The sequence below is a fragment of the Muntiacus reevesi genome, chromosome X (genome assembly GCF_963930625.1).
Source record: "Muntiacus reevesi chromosome X, mMunRee1.1, whole genome shotgun sequence".
Lineage (NCBI taxonomy): Eukaryota > Metazoa > Chordata > Mammalia > Artiodactyla > Cervidae > Muntiacus > Muntiacus reevesi.
This window is the reverse complement of record NC_089271.1, coordinates 96803315-96818533: the sequence shown is the minus strand read 5'-3', so window position 1 is coordinate 96818533 and position 15219 is coordinate 96803315. Positions and strand designations below refer to the sequence as shown.

At 49.6% G+C, this 15219-nt stretch overlaps 1 protein-coding gene across 1 annotated transcript; it reads left to right on the top strand.

Moving 5' to 3' along the window:
- The first annotated feature begins 6827 nt into the window (after nt 1-6827).
- Nucleotides 6828-8298, top strand: LOC136153323 (heat shock transcription factor, X-linked member 3-like). The gene is made up of 2 exons (XM_065915013.1): nt 6828-7313; nt 7705-8298. Exons 1-2 carry the CDS (start codon nt 6828-6830, stop codon nt 8296-8298), a joined length of 1080 nt encoding a protein of 359 aa, XP_065771085.1.
- Nucleotides 8299-15219: the final 6921 nt, after the last annotated feature.

Here is a 15219-nt window from a genome sequence, read left to right as displayed (position 1 = left end):
GGAGTTGGAGAAGGAGGAGGTTGAGCAGGTGAAGGAAGGAAATGCAGCTTCCTTTTCCTCCTCTCTCCTGGTCTGGGGCACCCTGGAGGAGGTGGCTGCTGCTGCAACAGCCAGTCTCCCCCAGAGCCCTCTGGGTGTCTGCCCCTCTCCCACTGCCATGGCTGCCACTCTGGGGAGCCAATATGAAGACTATGAATTCATCAGGCAAGATGAAGTGCCAAGCACCTTGCATGACCAGGAAGATACCAGATCTTCCCTCCAAGATGCACTATGGGTGAAGAAGAATGAGCTGGGGCAATTCCTGCTCAGCAGGTATCTTGCCAAGGAGCCAATCACAGAGGCAGAAGTGCTGAAGTGTCCGCAAAGATTACCAGGACCACTTCCTGGCGGTCCTTGATCAAGCCTCAGAGTACCTGCAGCTGGTCTTTGGTTTGGAGGTGAAGGAGGTGGGCCCCAGTGAGCACACCTATGGGCCCCCCACCTGGGCCTCACCCTCAATGACATGCTGAGGGAAGGGCAGAGGTTGCTCATGGCTGGCATCCTGGTGGTGATCCTCTGCCTGATCGCTGTGGAGGACAACTGAGCCCCTGAGGAGCAGGTCTGTGGAGCACTCAGCAAGATGGAGGTGTGTCCTGGTAGGGAGCACTTTATCTATGGTGAGCCCAGGGAGCTGCTGACCCATGTGTAGGTGTGAGGGGTCCCTGGAGTGTACCGGCAGGTGCTTGATTGCGACCCTCCTCGCTATAAGTTCCTGTGGGGTCCCTGGGCCTATGTGGAGACCAGCAAGTTGAAAGTCCTGGATTATCTGGACAGAGTCAGTTGAAGGTGCCCCAGATACTTTCAGCCCCTCTGCAGAGGCTGCGAGGGAAGAGGAAGGGGGACTCTGAGCCAGAGCAGCAACCAGGCTCCTTCCAGGCCCACGTCCAGCAGTTTGTCCTGAGGGACAGGAAGGGAGGCTGATCCTTCCCTCCGTGACTGAAGAGGGAGTGGGCAGCCTTCTCAGCAGTGAGGGTCTGGGCCCGTTGGGGAAACCCGGTGTGTGGCATCTTCGTGTTCCTGTTCTCTACAATGACATGGAGACTCATGTCTGTTTTCTTTAGGAATTTCTCACATGTTACTCCTTTTTATGGAAGACAATGCATTCCAGTATCTAACTATGTCATTGATGCTGATCACACTGTGTTTGTACTTATCCAGTTCAAGAACAAAAGTTTTCTTGTTTGCCATAGGACCCAGCAATCCCACTGCTGGGCATACACACTGGGGAAACCAGAATTGAAAGAGACACGTGTACCCTAGTGTTCATCATGGCACTGTTTATGATAGCCAGGACATGGAAGCAACCTAGATGTCAAACAGCAGATAAATGGATAAGAAAGCTGTGGTACATATACACAATGGAATATTACTCAGCCATTAAAAAGGATACATTTGAATCAGTTCCAGTGAGGTGGATGAAACTGGAGCCTATTATACAGAGTGAAGTAAGCCAGAAAGAAAAACACCAATCCAGTATACTAACACATATATATGGAATTTAGAAAGATGGTAATGAGAGAGTCCTTTCCTGGGCAGGTTGATAAGAAGTCTAGGGGTCCCAAAGGAAAGAGGGGTCTGGAATTCTCAAGGAGGAAGAAATGACAAACTTTTTTATCCCTGTACATTCCTTAGGATTATATAACAATAATGTATCCTGCTTGAGGACAGTCTCTGGAAAAAGCCTTCTGGCTAATCCTGTTATCTTAAGGTGTGAATTATGGGAGTTAGGTCTAGTGAGGTTTTAAAACTTCCAGACATTCTTTTGATTCACTGTAATAACTAATTAAAGAGTATATAATTCCATTGCTAACACTAGCAAGGGGGTACTCTTTCTGCCCCCTTCTGATGTCTATGTCAGAAGCTTTCTCTATCCCTTTTATGCTTTAGTAAACTCTGTTGCACAAAAGCTCTGAGCAATCCAGCATCATCTCTGGCCCTGGATTGAATTCTTCTCCAGAGGCCAAGAATCCAGGCGTCTTTCCCTGGGTTCAGCCACAACCTTTCAGTAGTGATAACCCTGTATTCGAGACAGAAAAAGAGACACAGATATATAGAACAGTCTTTTGGACTCTGTGGTAGAGGGTGAGGGCAGGATGATATGGGAGAATGGCACTGAAACATGTAAATTATCATGTGTGAAGTGAATCACCAGTCCAGGCTTGATGCATGAGACATGGTACTCAAGGCTGGTGCACTGGGATGACCCAGAGGGATGGGATGGGGAGGGAGATAGGAGGGGGTTCAGGATGGGGGACACATGTACACCCATGGCGGATTCAAGTCAATGTATGGCAAAATCAATACAATATTGTAAAGTAAAATAAATAATAAATAATCAAATTAAAAAAGTTTTCCTGTTTGGTAAAACAGACTGAGAACGCTTTCATTTTATTTCATGGTCCTGCACAAGATAATATGGAATTAGAATTAGAGCAATTTTGGAAATGTGAATTTATTTAGCAGTGATATAATTCATGGAAGAATTAGAAAATAAAAAGTAATAGTAGTGAATTATTGCTTCTTATACTTTTTATGTGTCATTTTGTACAGCTAAGGGATCTTGGTTTACTTGGATTTTCCTGGGTTATCAATGGAAGTAGCAGTTAATCTGAGTCAAGCAGCCCCCTCCTCACTGACTCATTTATTCCAAAGACTTTTATGGAGCCTCTGCTCCATGAAATGCCCTGTGTTAGCAGTGGGGACACTGGGAGAAGCAGGACACCCCCACACCTAGCGTGATGGTCTAGGAGCCACAGTCACATGAGGTGCATCGTGGGAGTGAGGGGAAATTGGACATTGCTATAAGGTGTCCTTTTGGATCTCGGATAAACCCCAGAGAGGTCTCTCTCTGCTGCAGGATGGAAGGGGTCCTGGCTCTTGTCACATTGCTGCTGACTACAGGGACAGAGTAGGTGTTTTCTACCCCATATCTGCTAGAAATCCTGCAGAACTGCTGTCACACTCCCTTGAAGTGATGCCCAGAAATCCATCCTCTCTTTCCTGGTCCCAGGGACCCAGAACTCAAGGTGTCAACTAACTTTTAATTATCTTCATTGTAAAGGACATTGTAATCAAAGACTCAACATTTTTTGACAATGCAATAATGAAAAAAAAAAAAGGAGTTTGAATGGAAGGCCAGCTGGGAGACAGGCAAAGAGTGGTTCTTTCTGCTGTTTTCTGGACCAGCTTGAGTCCTGCAGGAACACTGCTCCACACCCAAACTTCACAGGTCCTCTAACTGGAAATGGGCCTGTCCAGGTAGCCCATACAATGAAGAATTTGCTTGTATGTGGGAGACCTGGGTTCAATCCCTGGGTCAGGAAGATCCCCCTGGAGAAGAGTATGGCAACACACTCGAGTATTCTTGCCTGGAGAATTCCACGGACAGAGGAGCCTGGCAAGCTACTGTCAATGGAGTTGCAGAGTCAGACATAATTGGGCAAGTAACACTATGGTCCACTGTGGCCTAACTAGAAAAGTTTCTTAGTTTTACTTAGGAAACATCTTGTTTGGTTAATTAGGAATTCCACATCTTATTGAGGTGAATATTCTCTGACCCACCCTGGACAACAAAACAGCCAACCCCTTCCAGTGGAGAGTGGAGGAGTGTCTGGGGACAACAGTGTGAGAAATTCCTGTCCTGTCATCACAGGACCAATAGCTCCCCAGCCCTGCGAGCTCTGTCTCATCCCCCACGCGCATCCTACAGCCCAACACACAGGGCTCCTCACACCTGCTCGCCTCCCAGATGAAGAACTGAGGCCACGGGGCTTGGGCTTCTTCCCAAGACCACGTGCTAGTGAGGGCCAGGGTTGGCTCAGAGCCCTGGTCTCAATTCCTCTGGAGCCCCCACCCTTCCTGCCCACCCCAGGCCATGGCCCGACTTTCTGCCTTCTCACACCTTCCTCTTCTCAGTGCTACATGATGTCTCTGAGGTGACAGAAGGGAGGCCTGTGTAAGAAAGGGGACAAGGAGAATCAGAAGCACTGTGGGGTTGCTCTGTGATTTGCTGAGAACTGACTCTGCCAGGGGTTGACATCTCTATCCAGTCCCAGTGTCTCCCACATGAAGGTGATACCCTGTCCCTGCTGCTGCCATGGGGCCTCTTGCCCAACTGAACCTGCAAGGCTGACCATCTCCTCACTGAGTGGGAGGATGGAGGACCTGACTGTATGGTCCCAATGGCCACTGGGATAAGGCCCGTACAGGAGCCTCCTCTGATATGGGAGGGAAGGGAACAGAGGCAGATCCCTGAGGTTCCAGGTCTCCCCAACCACAGCGAGGGAGGGGAGCAGCTGGAGGGCCTCTGGTCTGGGGAAACCAGGGCAGGGACACACAGCACATGGGCAGGAGAGTGAGGCTGAGAAAGGCAGGCCTTTGGCATCATGGTATTGGAGAAGATGCTTGAGAGTCCCTTGGACTGCAAGGAGATCCAACCATTCCATCCTGAAGGATATTAAGTCCTGGGTGTTCATTGCAAGGACTGATCCTGAAGCTGAAACTCCAGTACTTTGGCCACCTCATGCGAAGAGTTGACTCGTTGGAAAAGACCCTGATACTGGGAGGGATTGGGGGCAGGAGAAGAAGGGGACAACAGAGGATGAGATGGCTGGATGGCATCACCGACTTGATGGGCATGAGTTTGAGTAAACTCCGGGAGTTTGTGATGGACAGGAAGGCCTGGCGTGCTGCAATTCATGGGGTCGCAAAGAGACGGACACGACAGAGTGACTGAACTGAACTGAACTGGGCATCATGAGGGCTTGTGTGTGCACTACACAAGTGTCTGAGTCATGGCTGACAAAGACTCCCTTGGTGCCACACAAACCCACTGCCAGGGCCCGGGTGGTGCCCAGAGGAGTGGGATCAAAAAAGCCAGCTCCGTCAAGATCCAGTGGGAGAGGAGGGATACCGAGCATGGAGGAGGCAAGAAAGGCCACCTAGCTAGGCTGCCCACAGATGCCATGACCTTCTATTCCCTTTGGAGGAGTCACCAGGGGCTCTCACTGACACTCACAGCCTTCAGAGTCATGTCCCAGTCAGAGGAACTGAAGAAAGGCTAGGGGAAGCCCAAGTTGAAGCCTGGAGCTCATCCAGTCCTTAGGCAGAAAGGCCCCTGGGAGAGCTTCTTCCATACCCTCTTAGCTCTCCCCTTTAAGACAGCAAGGACTGGCCCTCACACAGGGAAAATGACCCTGCTACTGGCAGAACTGGGAGACAGTGTACTAGGGTCCTTGAATATAGGCCTTTCCAAGGTGCCAGTCTGTTCCCTACATGGTGATTTTCAAGAACAGTGGCCCAGAAGTCCCAGAGCATCTCCAAACCCACTGCTCTACTGTTTATTTGCAGTGAAGACTGGTGATGCTCACTCGGGTTTCATCCAGTCCCACACCCAGGCTCTCATCCTTTTTCAGATACAGTTAGACGGGGGTTTCCTTTGGTCACATCTAGCTCAACAAGTCAGACATGTCCCTGGGAGTGAGTGTGTGTAAAGGAGGGCCCTTGAAAAGCGCCTAACCCATAAGCCAACAAAATCATTTCATGGACCTGCCATCTGGGTAACCGAGAACAGGTCCAGAGTGGAGGTTAGGAGAGGGGTAGGGGCGGGGAAGATCAGAGCTGGCCTTGAAGAGGACCAGTGAAGTGCTTGTTTTCAACACAACAGTCTGTACCTTGAGCCCCCAATCAAGTACTTCAAAGGTTAGTTATCCAAATAGACTCAAGTTGGACGTGGGCAGCCAGGACTGCAGGTAGCAGAAGCCCAAGCACCCCACTGACAAAAGGAAACAGGGCTTTCAAAGCAGCCACCAAGGAGTCTGAATCTCGGGCTCTGGGGAGGGGAAAAGCACATGCATGTGTTCCCAAAGTGAATGCTCTAGGGCCACCAGAGTGGTGTTTATGGAAAAATTGGAAACTGAAGACAACAGCGTGTGATCTGCAGTGGGATGCCATCTGGGGGTGGGCAGACTTCGGGAGACTGCAAACTCAGTAGACGCCTGGTTTGCCATCCCACACAGCATCCTGGGGATTCTGTGTCTCAGGTGCTTGGGGACAGTCAAGTGGAATATGAGGTCGCTCGCACTGTTCTTGAGCACAGCCCTACTCTGGGGAGAGCTCGACCTGGGGGTCGGTGGGGGCAGGACAACAGGACTCTGACTTTGGGGCCAACTGAGCGGGACTGACCAACCAGCAGCAGCCAGCTGGAAGACAATAAAGCCAGAAGAGGGGAAAGGATGGAGGGGCCACCAACTCAGGCAAGGCCAATCAGTCTGCTACAGACCCCATCTTCTGGGAGGGACAGTCACCAAGGTCCCATCTGACCCCTGGGTTCTCCCTTGGTGTTCGTAGACCCAGGACTTGCCATGGCCTGGCCCTTCAGCAGAAGCCAGCCACAGGTCTGCACATTGTTAGGGCAGTGGAGCCAGGGGTGTATTTGTCAACCCATCCAGGGCCTGGCCCCCTGAAACAAGGCACCTGGCAGCAGATGGGAGCCTTTGCAGGCAACCTGAAACAAACTTTTCTGTACTTTCAGACAAGAGACAAGCTGGGGATCCCATCTCCATCCCCATGCCCGCTCCCCCACACTGGGCCAGGGCTGCCTCTCCACATCACCTCTGTGACATCATGAAACAATAAGGAAGCTGATCCCTTAATTGGCTGCCTGTCCCATGACTCAGATTCTAGAATCTCCAGACAGTATTTATGGAGCACCCCGACCCTGGTCTGAGGCCTGTTTGCCCTGAGCATTCACTGCTTGGGAGATAATGCTCCTGAGCTCGATTGGTTCAATGGCTAGTCAGAGTTCCCATGAGGCACAGGCAGCGCTGCTGGCCCCATCTACTGATGGGGAGCCCTCAGCAGGGGACCCCCGTGATTCCTCCCCAGATCCAAATGTGGATTCAGGGGAGGCTTTGGAAAAGCAGGGTGACCAACCTGAGAGCTCAGATCCAGGCCTCCATGACAATATGCCCCCACAGGGCCTGAACCCAGAAATGGCCAACGAGAATGAGATCAACGCCAGCTTTGGGCTGTCCTTTCCCAGGAAGCTCTGGAGGATCGTGGAGGATGCGACCTTCACCTCTGTGCACTGGAATGATACGGGAGACATGGTGGTCATCGAGGCAGATCTCTTCCAGATGGAGGTCCTCCAGCGCAGAGGCATCGATCAGATCTCCGAGACAGACAGCATAAAGAGCTTCATTCGTGAACTGAACCTGTACGGGTTCAGAAAAATTCGCTCTTCAGGTCGCTCTGAAAGAAGAAAGAAGTTGATGGTAATGTAGAATGCCCTTCTGGGGAGACTAGACTAGATGAGCTGAGGGCTGACGGGTTTCATTTCCCAGGAGAATGTTGTTCTCATGAGAGAGTGGATAAGGAAAGAGGTGAACGCAGGGTCTGTCGTGTCCCACCACCACCCCCCCTTAGGATCTTTGGTGGTGACGCCAGATCCTGAGGGGCCACTTGATGTCAGGGAGGGTCGGGAACACCTCAAGCAAGGATGGCCCCGGGGGAGCTCTAGGGAGTGACATTCCAGAACCTCATAAACTGCCAGGAATGAAGAGACCTTGTCTCCATACACATGCACGACCCGATGGTTGTGGGGAGAGTGCGGCAAGGAAGGGCTCTTCTCCCCTCTCATGGCTAAAGTGATTCATTTCCTTTCAGATCTATCGCAACTCCAATTTTCAGAGAGACAAGCCTCTCCTCCTGCAGAACATACAGAGGAAAGGCAACCCCAGAACAACTTCTCAACCTGCCACTGGAACAACAGAGACCCCAAAGAGAAAGAAGCGAGTGATGGCGACCAGACACTCTCCCCGACTCCACCACAATGAGTTCACCCAAGAGGTTGGCAACAAAGTCCAGAAGGGAATGACCACTGCTTGCAGAACCCCCAGCCAGTGCTCATTTGTGTTTTCTGACCTTTGGTCTATGGGTAGTGTAGCCAGCCAGGCTGGGGGAAACCATCTCCCCAGTGAGCAGGGTGGCCCCAGTGGAGAAAGCCCATCCAACAGTGCCACATCTGTGTCCCCAGCTACTGCTGGAAGGGACAGCCCAGGGGAACTGCCTGAGAGCCCCCCAGTGTACCCAGATAATGAATCAGTGATGACTTTGTACAACACTTGTTACTCCAGCCTGATGGCGGGCCTTTTATTCATGGCCCCAGATGAGGCCCCTGAGTCAGAGGAGGAGCAGGAAGATTCCTCAGATCATAAGTGCAACCTCTGTGAGCAGGCCAAGAAAAAGCCCAATCCCTGAGCTGCCAGATCCCTAGGAACACTCAAAAGCACTCTCTTGTAATCAAAAATAGATTTCTGGCTCTAATAATGTAAAGCAAAACTCCACTGGAGTAAATAAACAATCAAGTGAGAACTGCAAACCTGTGTTCTTTCTATCTGCCCTTTTTATTCACACATGGCACAGGGTGAACCAGATGAGGCTGGAAGCCCATGCACCAGACAGGCTTCAGTTCATTCCCCATGGTCTCTTTTCATCTGAAACAGCATGACCCATGAGCAGTGACCCATGAGCTGAGCGCTGAGGTGAACCCAGGGTGGACTGGTCCCTGGGCCTTTCCTGTCACTCAGCAGATGGCCCAGCTGGACTCCTGACCTTGGGGGTGTCACCTTCCATGAGTCATGCACCCTGCAGCAGAAGGGGCTCCTCCTGGGTATCCCGATGATGCCACAAGTTTCTGATCATCAGCTGAGCATCCCAGCTCCTGATCCAGGCCCCCCTCCAGAGGCTGACTTGAAGGCAGGGTCACCCCACCCGCCAAGGGCTTTGCAAACACATTACCCCAAACCCAAAGACAAGTACAAGGTTTTGACAAGGTGAACACCAGCCCTTGTCACTCTGCCCTCACAGCTATACATAGGAGTCTGTCTTTGGACGTGAGGCAGCCAGGCACTGCATCCAACACACACACTTTGACAGCCAAGGGACACTTTACAATAGACAAGGGTCATGTGCAAGGATAAACCGTGGCCTGTTTCTGGGCCTGCAGGCCTCTCTGCCTGCCAGTGCACAGCCCTGTCCCCAGCCTTACCCTGTCACCCCTGGGACACTGTTCCAATATCAGGGAGATTGGACCAGAACAGAGAGGGAAAAACATTAACCGGTTTCCTAACAACACATTTCTCTCAACCACACAGACCCAGCAGGGCCAAAACGAGTGGCAACGCCATCATTTCATAAAGGTCAAAGTCCCAGAGTCTTTTGCTGAGTCCAGAGCAGCATCCTGTGAGGGGAGTTCCTGCCCCTGGCCCCGCACCAAGTGGGCACCACAGCATGGGGCTGATTCAGACAGAATCAGATGGGCAAGTCCAGAGCGCGGCAGTAACTGCGTGGTATCAGCATGTGCTGGTCTCTTGGTCACTTTCCTCTTGAGAGTTCAGTCTGGACAGGCCTCCTGCCCAAAGAGGATCAGGTGCTCAGAGATGTCCACCTGGAAGGTGTCTCCCCTCCCACCTGCCCCCTGGGATGGGCTGCAACAGCCAGTGGGTGTTGGCGAGCAGTCATGTTACTTCTCTTGCAGGTCGGGTAGCAGGCCTTGATTCTCCAGCTCCTCCACCTGGTCAGGATCTAGGGTTTTGGGACACAGCAAAGTGCCCCCAGTGACCACGAGACCTGTGTGCAAAGACAGGACACAGAATGAGAACAAGGTCATTCAAAGTTGCACCTGCTTGAGACTAACACCATATCATGGAGGGAACCCGAGGTGAACTGGGTCCTCTGGCTGAGCATTTTGGAGGGGCTCACCTCAGCAAAGAGAACTCGGGTGAGGCCAAGTGAGGGAGGGTGAGAAATGAAAGGGAGAGGACTGGTGCTCCACGAACCCACCAGGCCATAGGCAGCTCTCAGTCTGCCTACTTCAGGCCACGAGGACAGAGCAGGAGGGCCCCAGCAGGGGCCCACAGACATCAGGTCCCTAAGGGATTTACCAGCAGACAGGTGTTGCTGTGCAGCCTCACCCCTGGGAGTCAGGGGACTTGCTGCAGGCAGTGGGGGTATGGAAACAAGCTAGGTGCTTTCTTGCCTCTCATGGTCTCTGCCAGGCACACTGACACGTGTGGGGACACACACAGAGACAAGTGCCATGTGCAGAGCTGGTTGTGCCCGTGCCTCAGAGCATGAACAGGGACTGAGGCCCAGAGAGGTAGTAGGCACTTCGGGCCTCAGCCCCACCTACCCCACCAACTGGTTCAATAGAAAACAAACAAGCACAACCCAGCTGGGATCTAGGGCAGCATCACAGCCATATAGGCAGCGCGGGGCAGGGTGTCACTTGCCCACGATCACTCCACAGCCGAACTTGTCCCCGTCCTGCAGCAAGGCCTGGGTCTGGGCGGGGCTCATCCCCCGCCTCTGCTCCAGCATCTCCCACCAGGCTGAGTCTTCAGAGACCCAGCGTGCGATGTGGATGGCCAGGGCACAGTGGCAGTGGCCACATAGCATGGGCCACCACCAGGTTTCCAGGGTCTTGACACCATTTAAGACAATACCCACATAAGGCTTTCCAAAGGACAGACAGCCGAACTTCATCCCCCAGGACTCCCAGGGCCTCATGTGTGGTTGCAGAAACACAGAACCACAAAGGCCGAGAGCCTGACATAATGATCTCCAAGTTCACAGTCCTGGTCTGGACCTCAGCCCCACGTGCCTAAGCATCCTCCAAGCCTGCTGACACAGAATGCGGAGGGTCAGAGAGGGCTGACTCCTTCCATCCATCTCCAAGTGGTCCAATGATAGGGGGTTGCTGATCAAGAGGACCCATTAATCACATGAAGTCCATGGCCTGGTGGGTTCCTGGACCACCAGCCCTCTCCCCTTCACTTTGCTCCCTCCCTCAGTTGTCCTTGCCCTGAATTCTGCCATAAGGGTGGTATCATCTGCATATATCGGGTTATTGATATTTCTCCAAGCAATCTTGATTACATCTCATGCATCACCCAGCCCAGCATTTCACATGATGTACTCTGCATGTAAGTTAAATAAGCTGGGTGACCACATACAGCTTTGATATACTCCTTTTTCAAATTTGAACCAGTCCGTTGTTCCATGTTGAGGTCTAGCTGTTGCTTCTTGACCTGCATACAGGTTTCTTGGGAGGCAAGGAAGGTGGTCTGGTATTGCCATCTCTTTAAGAATGTTCCACAGTTTGTTGTGATCCACATAATCAAAGGGTTTATAACATGGAAAAAGTAAATGTTTTTTCTGGAATTGTCTTGCTTTTTCTATGATCCAACAGATGTTGGCCATTTGAACTCTGGTTCTGCTTTTTCTGAGTCCAGCTTTTACATCTGGAAGTTCATGGTTCACATGCTGTTGAAGCCTAGCTTGAAGGATTTTGAACATTTTGAGCATTACCTTGCTAGCACATGAAATGAGCACAATTGTGCAGTAGTTTGAACACTCTTTGGCATGGCCCTTCTTTGGGATTGGAATGAAAACTGACCTTTTCCGGTCCTGTAGCCACTGATGAGTTTTCCAAATTTGCTGGCTTTGCAGCACTTTAACAGCATCATCTTTTAAGATTTAAATAACTCAGCTGGAACTCTATCACCTCCACTAGCTTTGTTTGTAGTGATGATTCCTAAGGCCCACTTGACTTTTTTTTTTTTTTTTTTAAATTTTATTTTATTAGTTGGAGGCCAATTACTTCACAACATTTCAGTGGGTTTTGTCATACATTGACACGAATCAGCCATTGAGTTACACGTATCCCCCATCCTGATCCCCCCTCCCACCTCCCTCTCCACCCGACTCCTCTGGGTCCTCCCAGTTCACCAGGCCCGAGCACTCGTCTCATGCATCCCACCTGGGCTAGTGATCTGATTCACCATAGATAATATACATGCTGTTCTTTTGAAACATCCCACCCTCACCTTCTCCCACGGAGTTCAAAAGTCTGTTCTGTACTTCTGTGTTTCTTTTTCTGTTTTGCATATAGGGTTATCGTTACCATCTTTCTAAATTCCGTATATATGTGTTAGTATGCTGTAATGTTCTTTATCTTTCTGGCTCACCTCACTCAGTATAATGGGCTCCAGTTTCATCCATCTCATTAGAACTGATTCAAATGAATTCTTTTTAACGGCTAAGTAATATTCCATGGTGTATATGTACCACAGTTTCCTTATCCATTCATCTGCGGATGGGCATCTAGGCTGCTTCCATGTCCTGGCTATTATAAACAGTGCTGCGATGAACATTGGGGTGCACGTGTCTCTTTCAGATCTGGTTTCCTCAGTGTGTATGCCCAGAAGTGGTATTGCTGGGTCATATGGCAGTTCTACCCCACTTGACTTTTAATTCCAGGATGTCTGGCTCTAGGTGAGTGATCACACCGCCATGATTATCTGGGTCATGAAGACCTTTTTTGTATAAGTCTTCTGTGTATTCTTGCCACCTCTTCTTAATCTCTTCTGCTTCTGTTAGGTCCTTACCATTTCTGCATTTCATGTTTTAATACAATAGAGCTAGGATTTACTGAAAGGCAAGGCTGATTTTATTGCAGGTGATCCTCACATCTTGAACTGAGATACCAAGGAACTCATGAAAGGTCTCTTCCAAATAAAGACAGCAGTTAAAATTCCACCTATTCATTTTTTGCCTGTAATTGTTTGCTTGAGCCTGGTAAAAACACTGCTTTCATTCTTAACAGAAATTTTCAAATCTAAGTGATTAATATGCTCATTATTGTCTGTCATAGGCTGAATTGTGTGCCCCCCTCCAACTTAGCATGTTGAGGCCCTAACCCAACACTTCAGGATGTGCTTCTGTTTGAATATAGGAACTTTAAAAAGGTAATTAACATTGAATGAGGTCATATGAGTGAGCCCTAATTCTTCTGACTGTGGTCCTTATAAGAAGAGGAAGTTTGGAGTAATAAAGGGACACAGGGTTTGGCATATGCAGGGAAGTTACCATCTGAAGATTCAGGATGGATACCAACATCTACAAGCCAAGGAGAGAGGCTTCAGGAGAGACCTGACCTGCTGACACCTTAATCTTGAACTTCCAGTCTTCAAAACTGTCAGAAAATGAATTTCTGGGGGCTTTCCTGGTAGCTCAGTAGTACAGAACCTGCCTGTTAATGCAGAAGACTCAGGTTCGATCCCTGATCTGAGAAGATCCCACATACTGAGAAGCAACTACCCCATGCACCACTACTGTTGATTCTGTGCTCTGGAACCCGTGGGCTGAAGCAGTTGTAGGCTGTGTGCCCTAGAACCCGTGCCCTGCAACAAGAGAAGCCACCACATGAGAAGCTTGTGCACTACAACTAGAGAGTAACTGCCACTTGCCACAACTAAAGAAAAGACTGTGCAGCAACAAAGACCCAGCACAGTCAAAATCAATTTCAAAAATTATTTTTAACAACAGAATTTCTGTTGTGCATGCTACCCAGTCTGTGACACTTTGTTCTGGGCAGCCCTAGCAAACTAATACCTGCTTCTTCTTTTGTACCTTTGCCTGTTCCTAGTGATGGAACTCCAGGAAAATTGGATCTGCTTGAAGGAAATGGGAGAAAAATATCTTTTGGGAGAAACAACATGTTTGCCTAAAAGCTCTGTCTCCTGGCCTAATATTTTGGAGACTTCCTGAGGAAGACTTGTGTGGCAGATCCTGCTCGCGTCCCGTCTGCCTTGTGGCTGCAGCATACACCAACCAGACACTACACTGCCAGCATCTCGTCAGTGGCTCATAAGTTTTTTTCCTCGTGCCTGAAACCTACTTTGTCAGTGCTCAGGGCAGACTGAAAATGTCAGGGAATTGATGCTTTATGACCCATAGGAACTGGAGTATAAATACCCCAGGTCCTTCATCCTCAAACACGATAACTCAGATAACTCTCCATAGGCTTACAGAGTTTTCCTGCAGGATTAAGTTCCCTTAATCTTTCTTGAAATGCACCTTTTCTTGGCTCCCTTCCTACCTCTATGGAAGCTCTCCATGCTTCCTCTGCAAAGCACATCTCCAAAGGAAACTACTTGCTCTAGAATTCTTATTTTCGGGTGTGATTCTGGGGGACCCAGAACTAGGTCCACCTGCCTTCTGGGTGTGCATATGAAACATCCATATTTAAAGATGCTGCTGTGGTTTCTAATTTAACAAGAGGATACACTGCATTGGGGCTTTCCTGGTGGTTCGACAGGAAAGAATCTGACTGTCAATGTAGGAGACTGTTCAGTCCCGAGGTCAGAAAGATCCTCTGAAAAAGGAAATAGCAACCCACTCCAGTAATCTTGCCTGGAGAATTCCATGGACACAGGACCTGGTGGGCTACAGTCCATGGGGTTGCAAAAATCAGACATGACTTAGTGACTTAACAACAACATTGCATCTAATTCTTTCTGTGGTAAGGTGATAAGTGGTTCAGTGGCTGGTGAATCCTGGAGCCTCTCTTTGCAGGAAAGAGTGTTCTAAAGTCCTGCCTTGTGGAAATGCCTTTGTGCCAAATCCACTATGCTGCATTTTTTTCTTCTATAAGCACCAAAGCCCAATCTTTTCAGTAGTTATTGACTTTTATGGGAAAACTTTTGAAATGGAAGGATAATTGTTTTACAGAATTTTGCAGTTTTCTCTCATACATCAACAAAAATCAGCCATAGGTTTACACCCATGTCCCTTCCCTCCTGACCTCCCTCCAATCTCCCTCCTCATCCTACTCTTCAGTCTGTCTCAGAGCCCCTGTTTGAGTTCCCTGAGTCATACAGAAAATTCCCATTGGCTATCTATTTTACATATGGTCTTGTAAATTTCTATGCTACTCTCTCCATACATCTCACCTTCTCCCTCTTCTCCTCCCCCCGTGTCCGTTTTGGCTTTGCTGAGCCTGCATTCTTTTATCACATCTCTGTGATGGGTAGGTGTGTCTGCATCAGGGTGTAGTGGTTATAATAATAACTTGTCTTGTGCCCGAGCTGCATGTTTCCTTATGGGGCTGGTCTAATATCTGCTATGAAGTTTTCATGGTCCATGGGGGTGCAGCTGGGGAAGTTGCTTCTATACAGGAGTCCAAGCAATTATGAGAGAAACAGACTTCTGAAGAACAATGCAAGCTGCCCTGGGTGTGAAGTAAAGCTTCTGCTAAGCCCACTGACCCCAAACCCTTTCTCGTTGCTCTCAGGCTGGTGTTGAGCATGTCAGAGGTTGAGGTCCTCACAGTGACTA

Bases quoted from the DNA above. Each gene is read 5' to 3' on its own strand.
- LOC136153323 (XM_065915013.1), top strand. From the start codon at position 6,828: ATGGCTAGTCAGAGTTCCCATGAGGCACAGGCAGCGCTGCTGGCCCCA. The intron at 7,314-7,704 runs GTAATGTAGAAT...ATTTCCTTTCAG, and splicing joins AAAGAAGAAAGAAGTTGATG to ATCTATCGCAACTCCAATTT.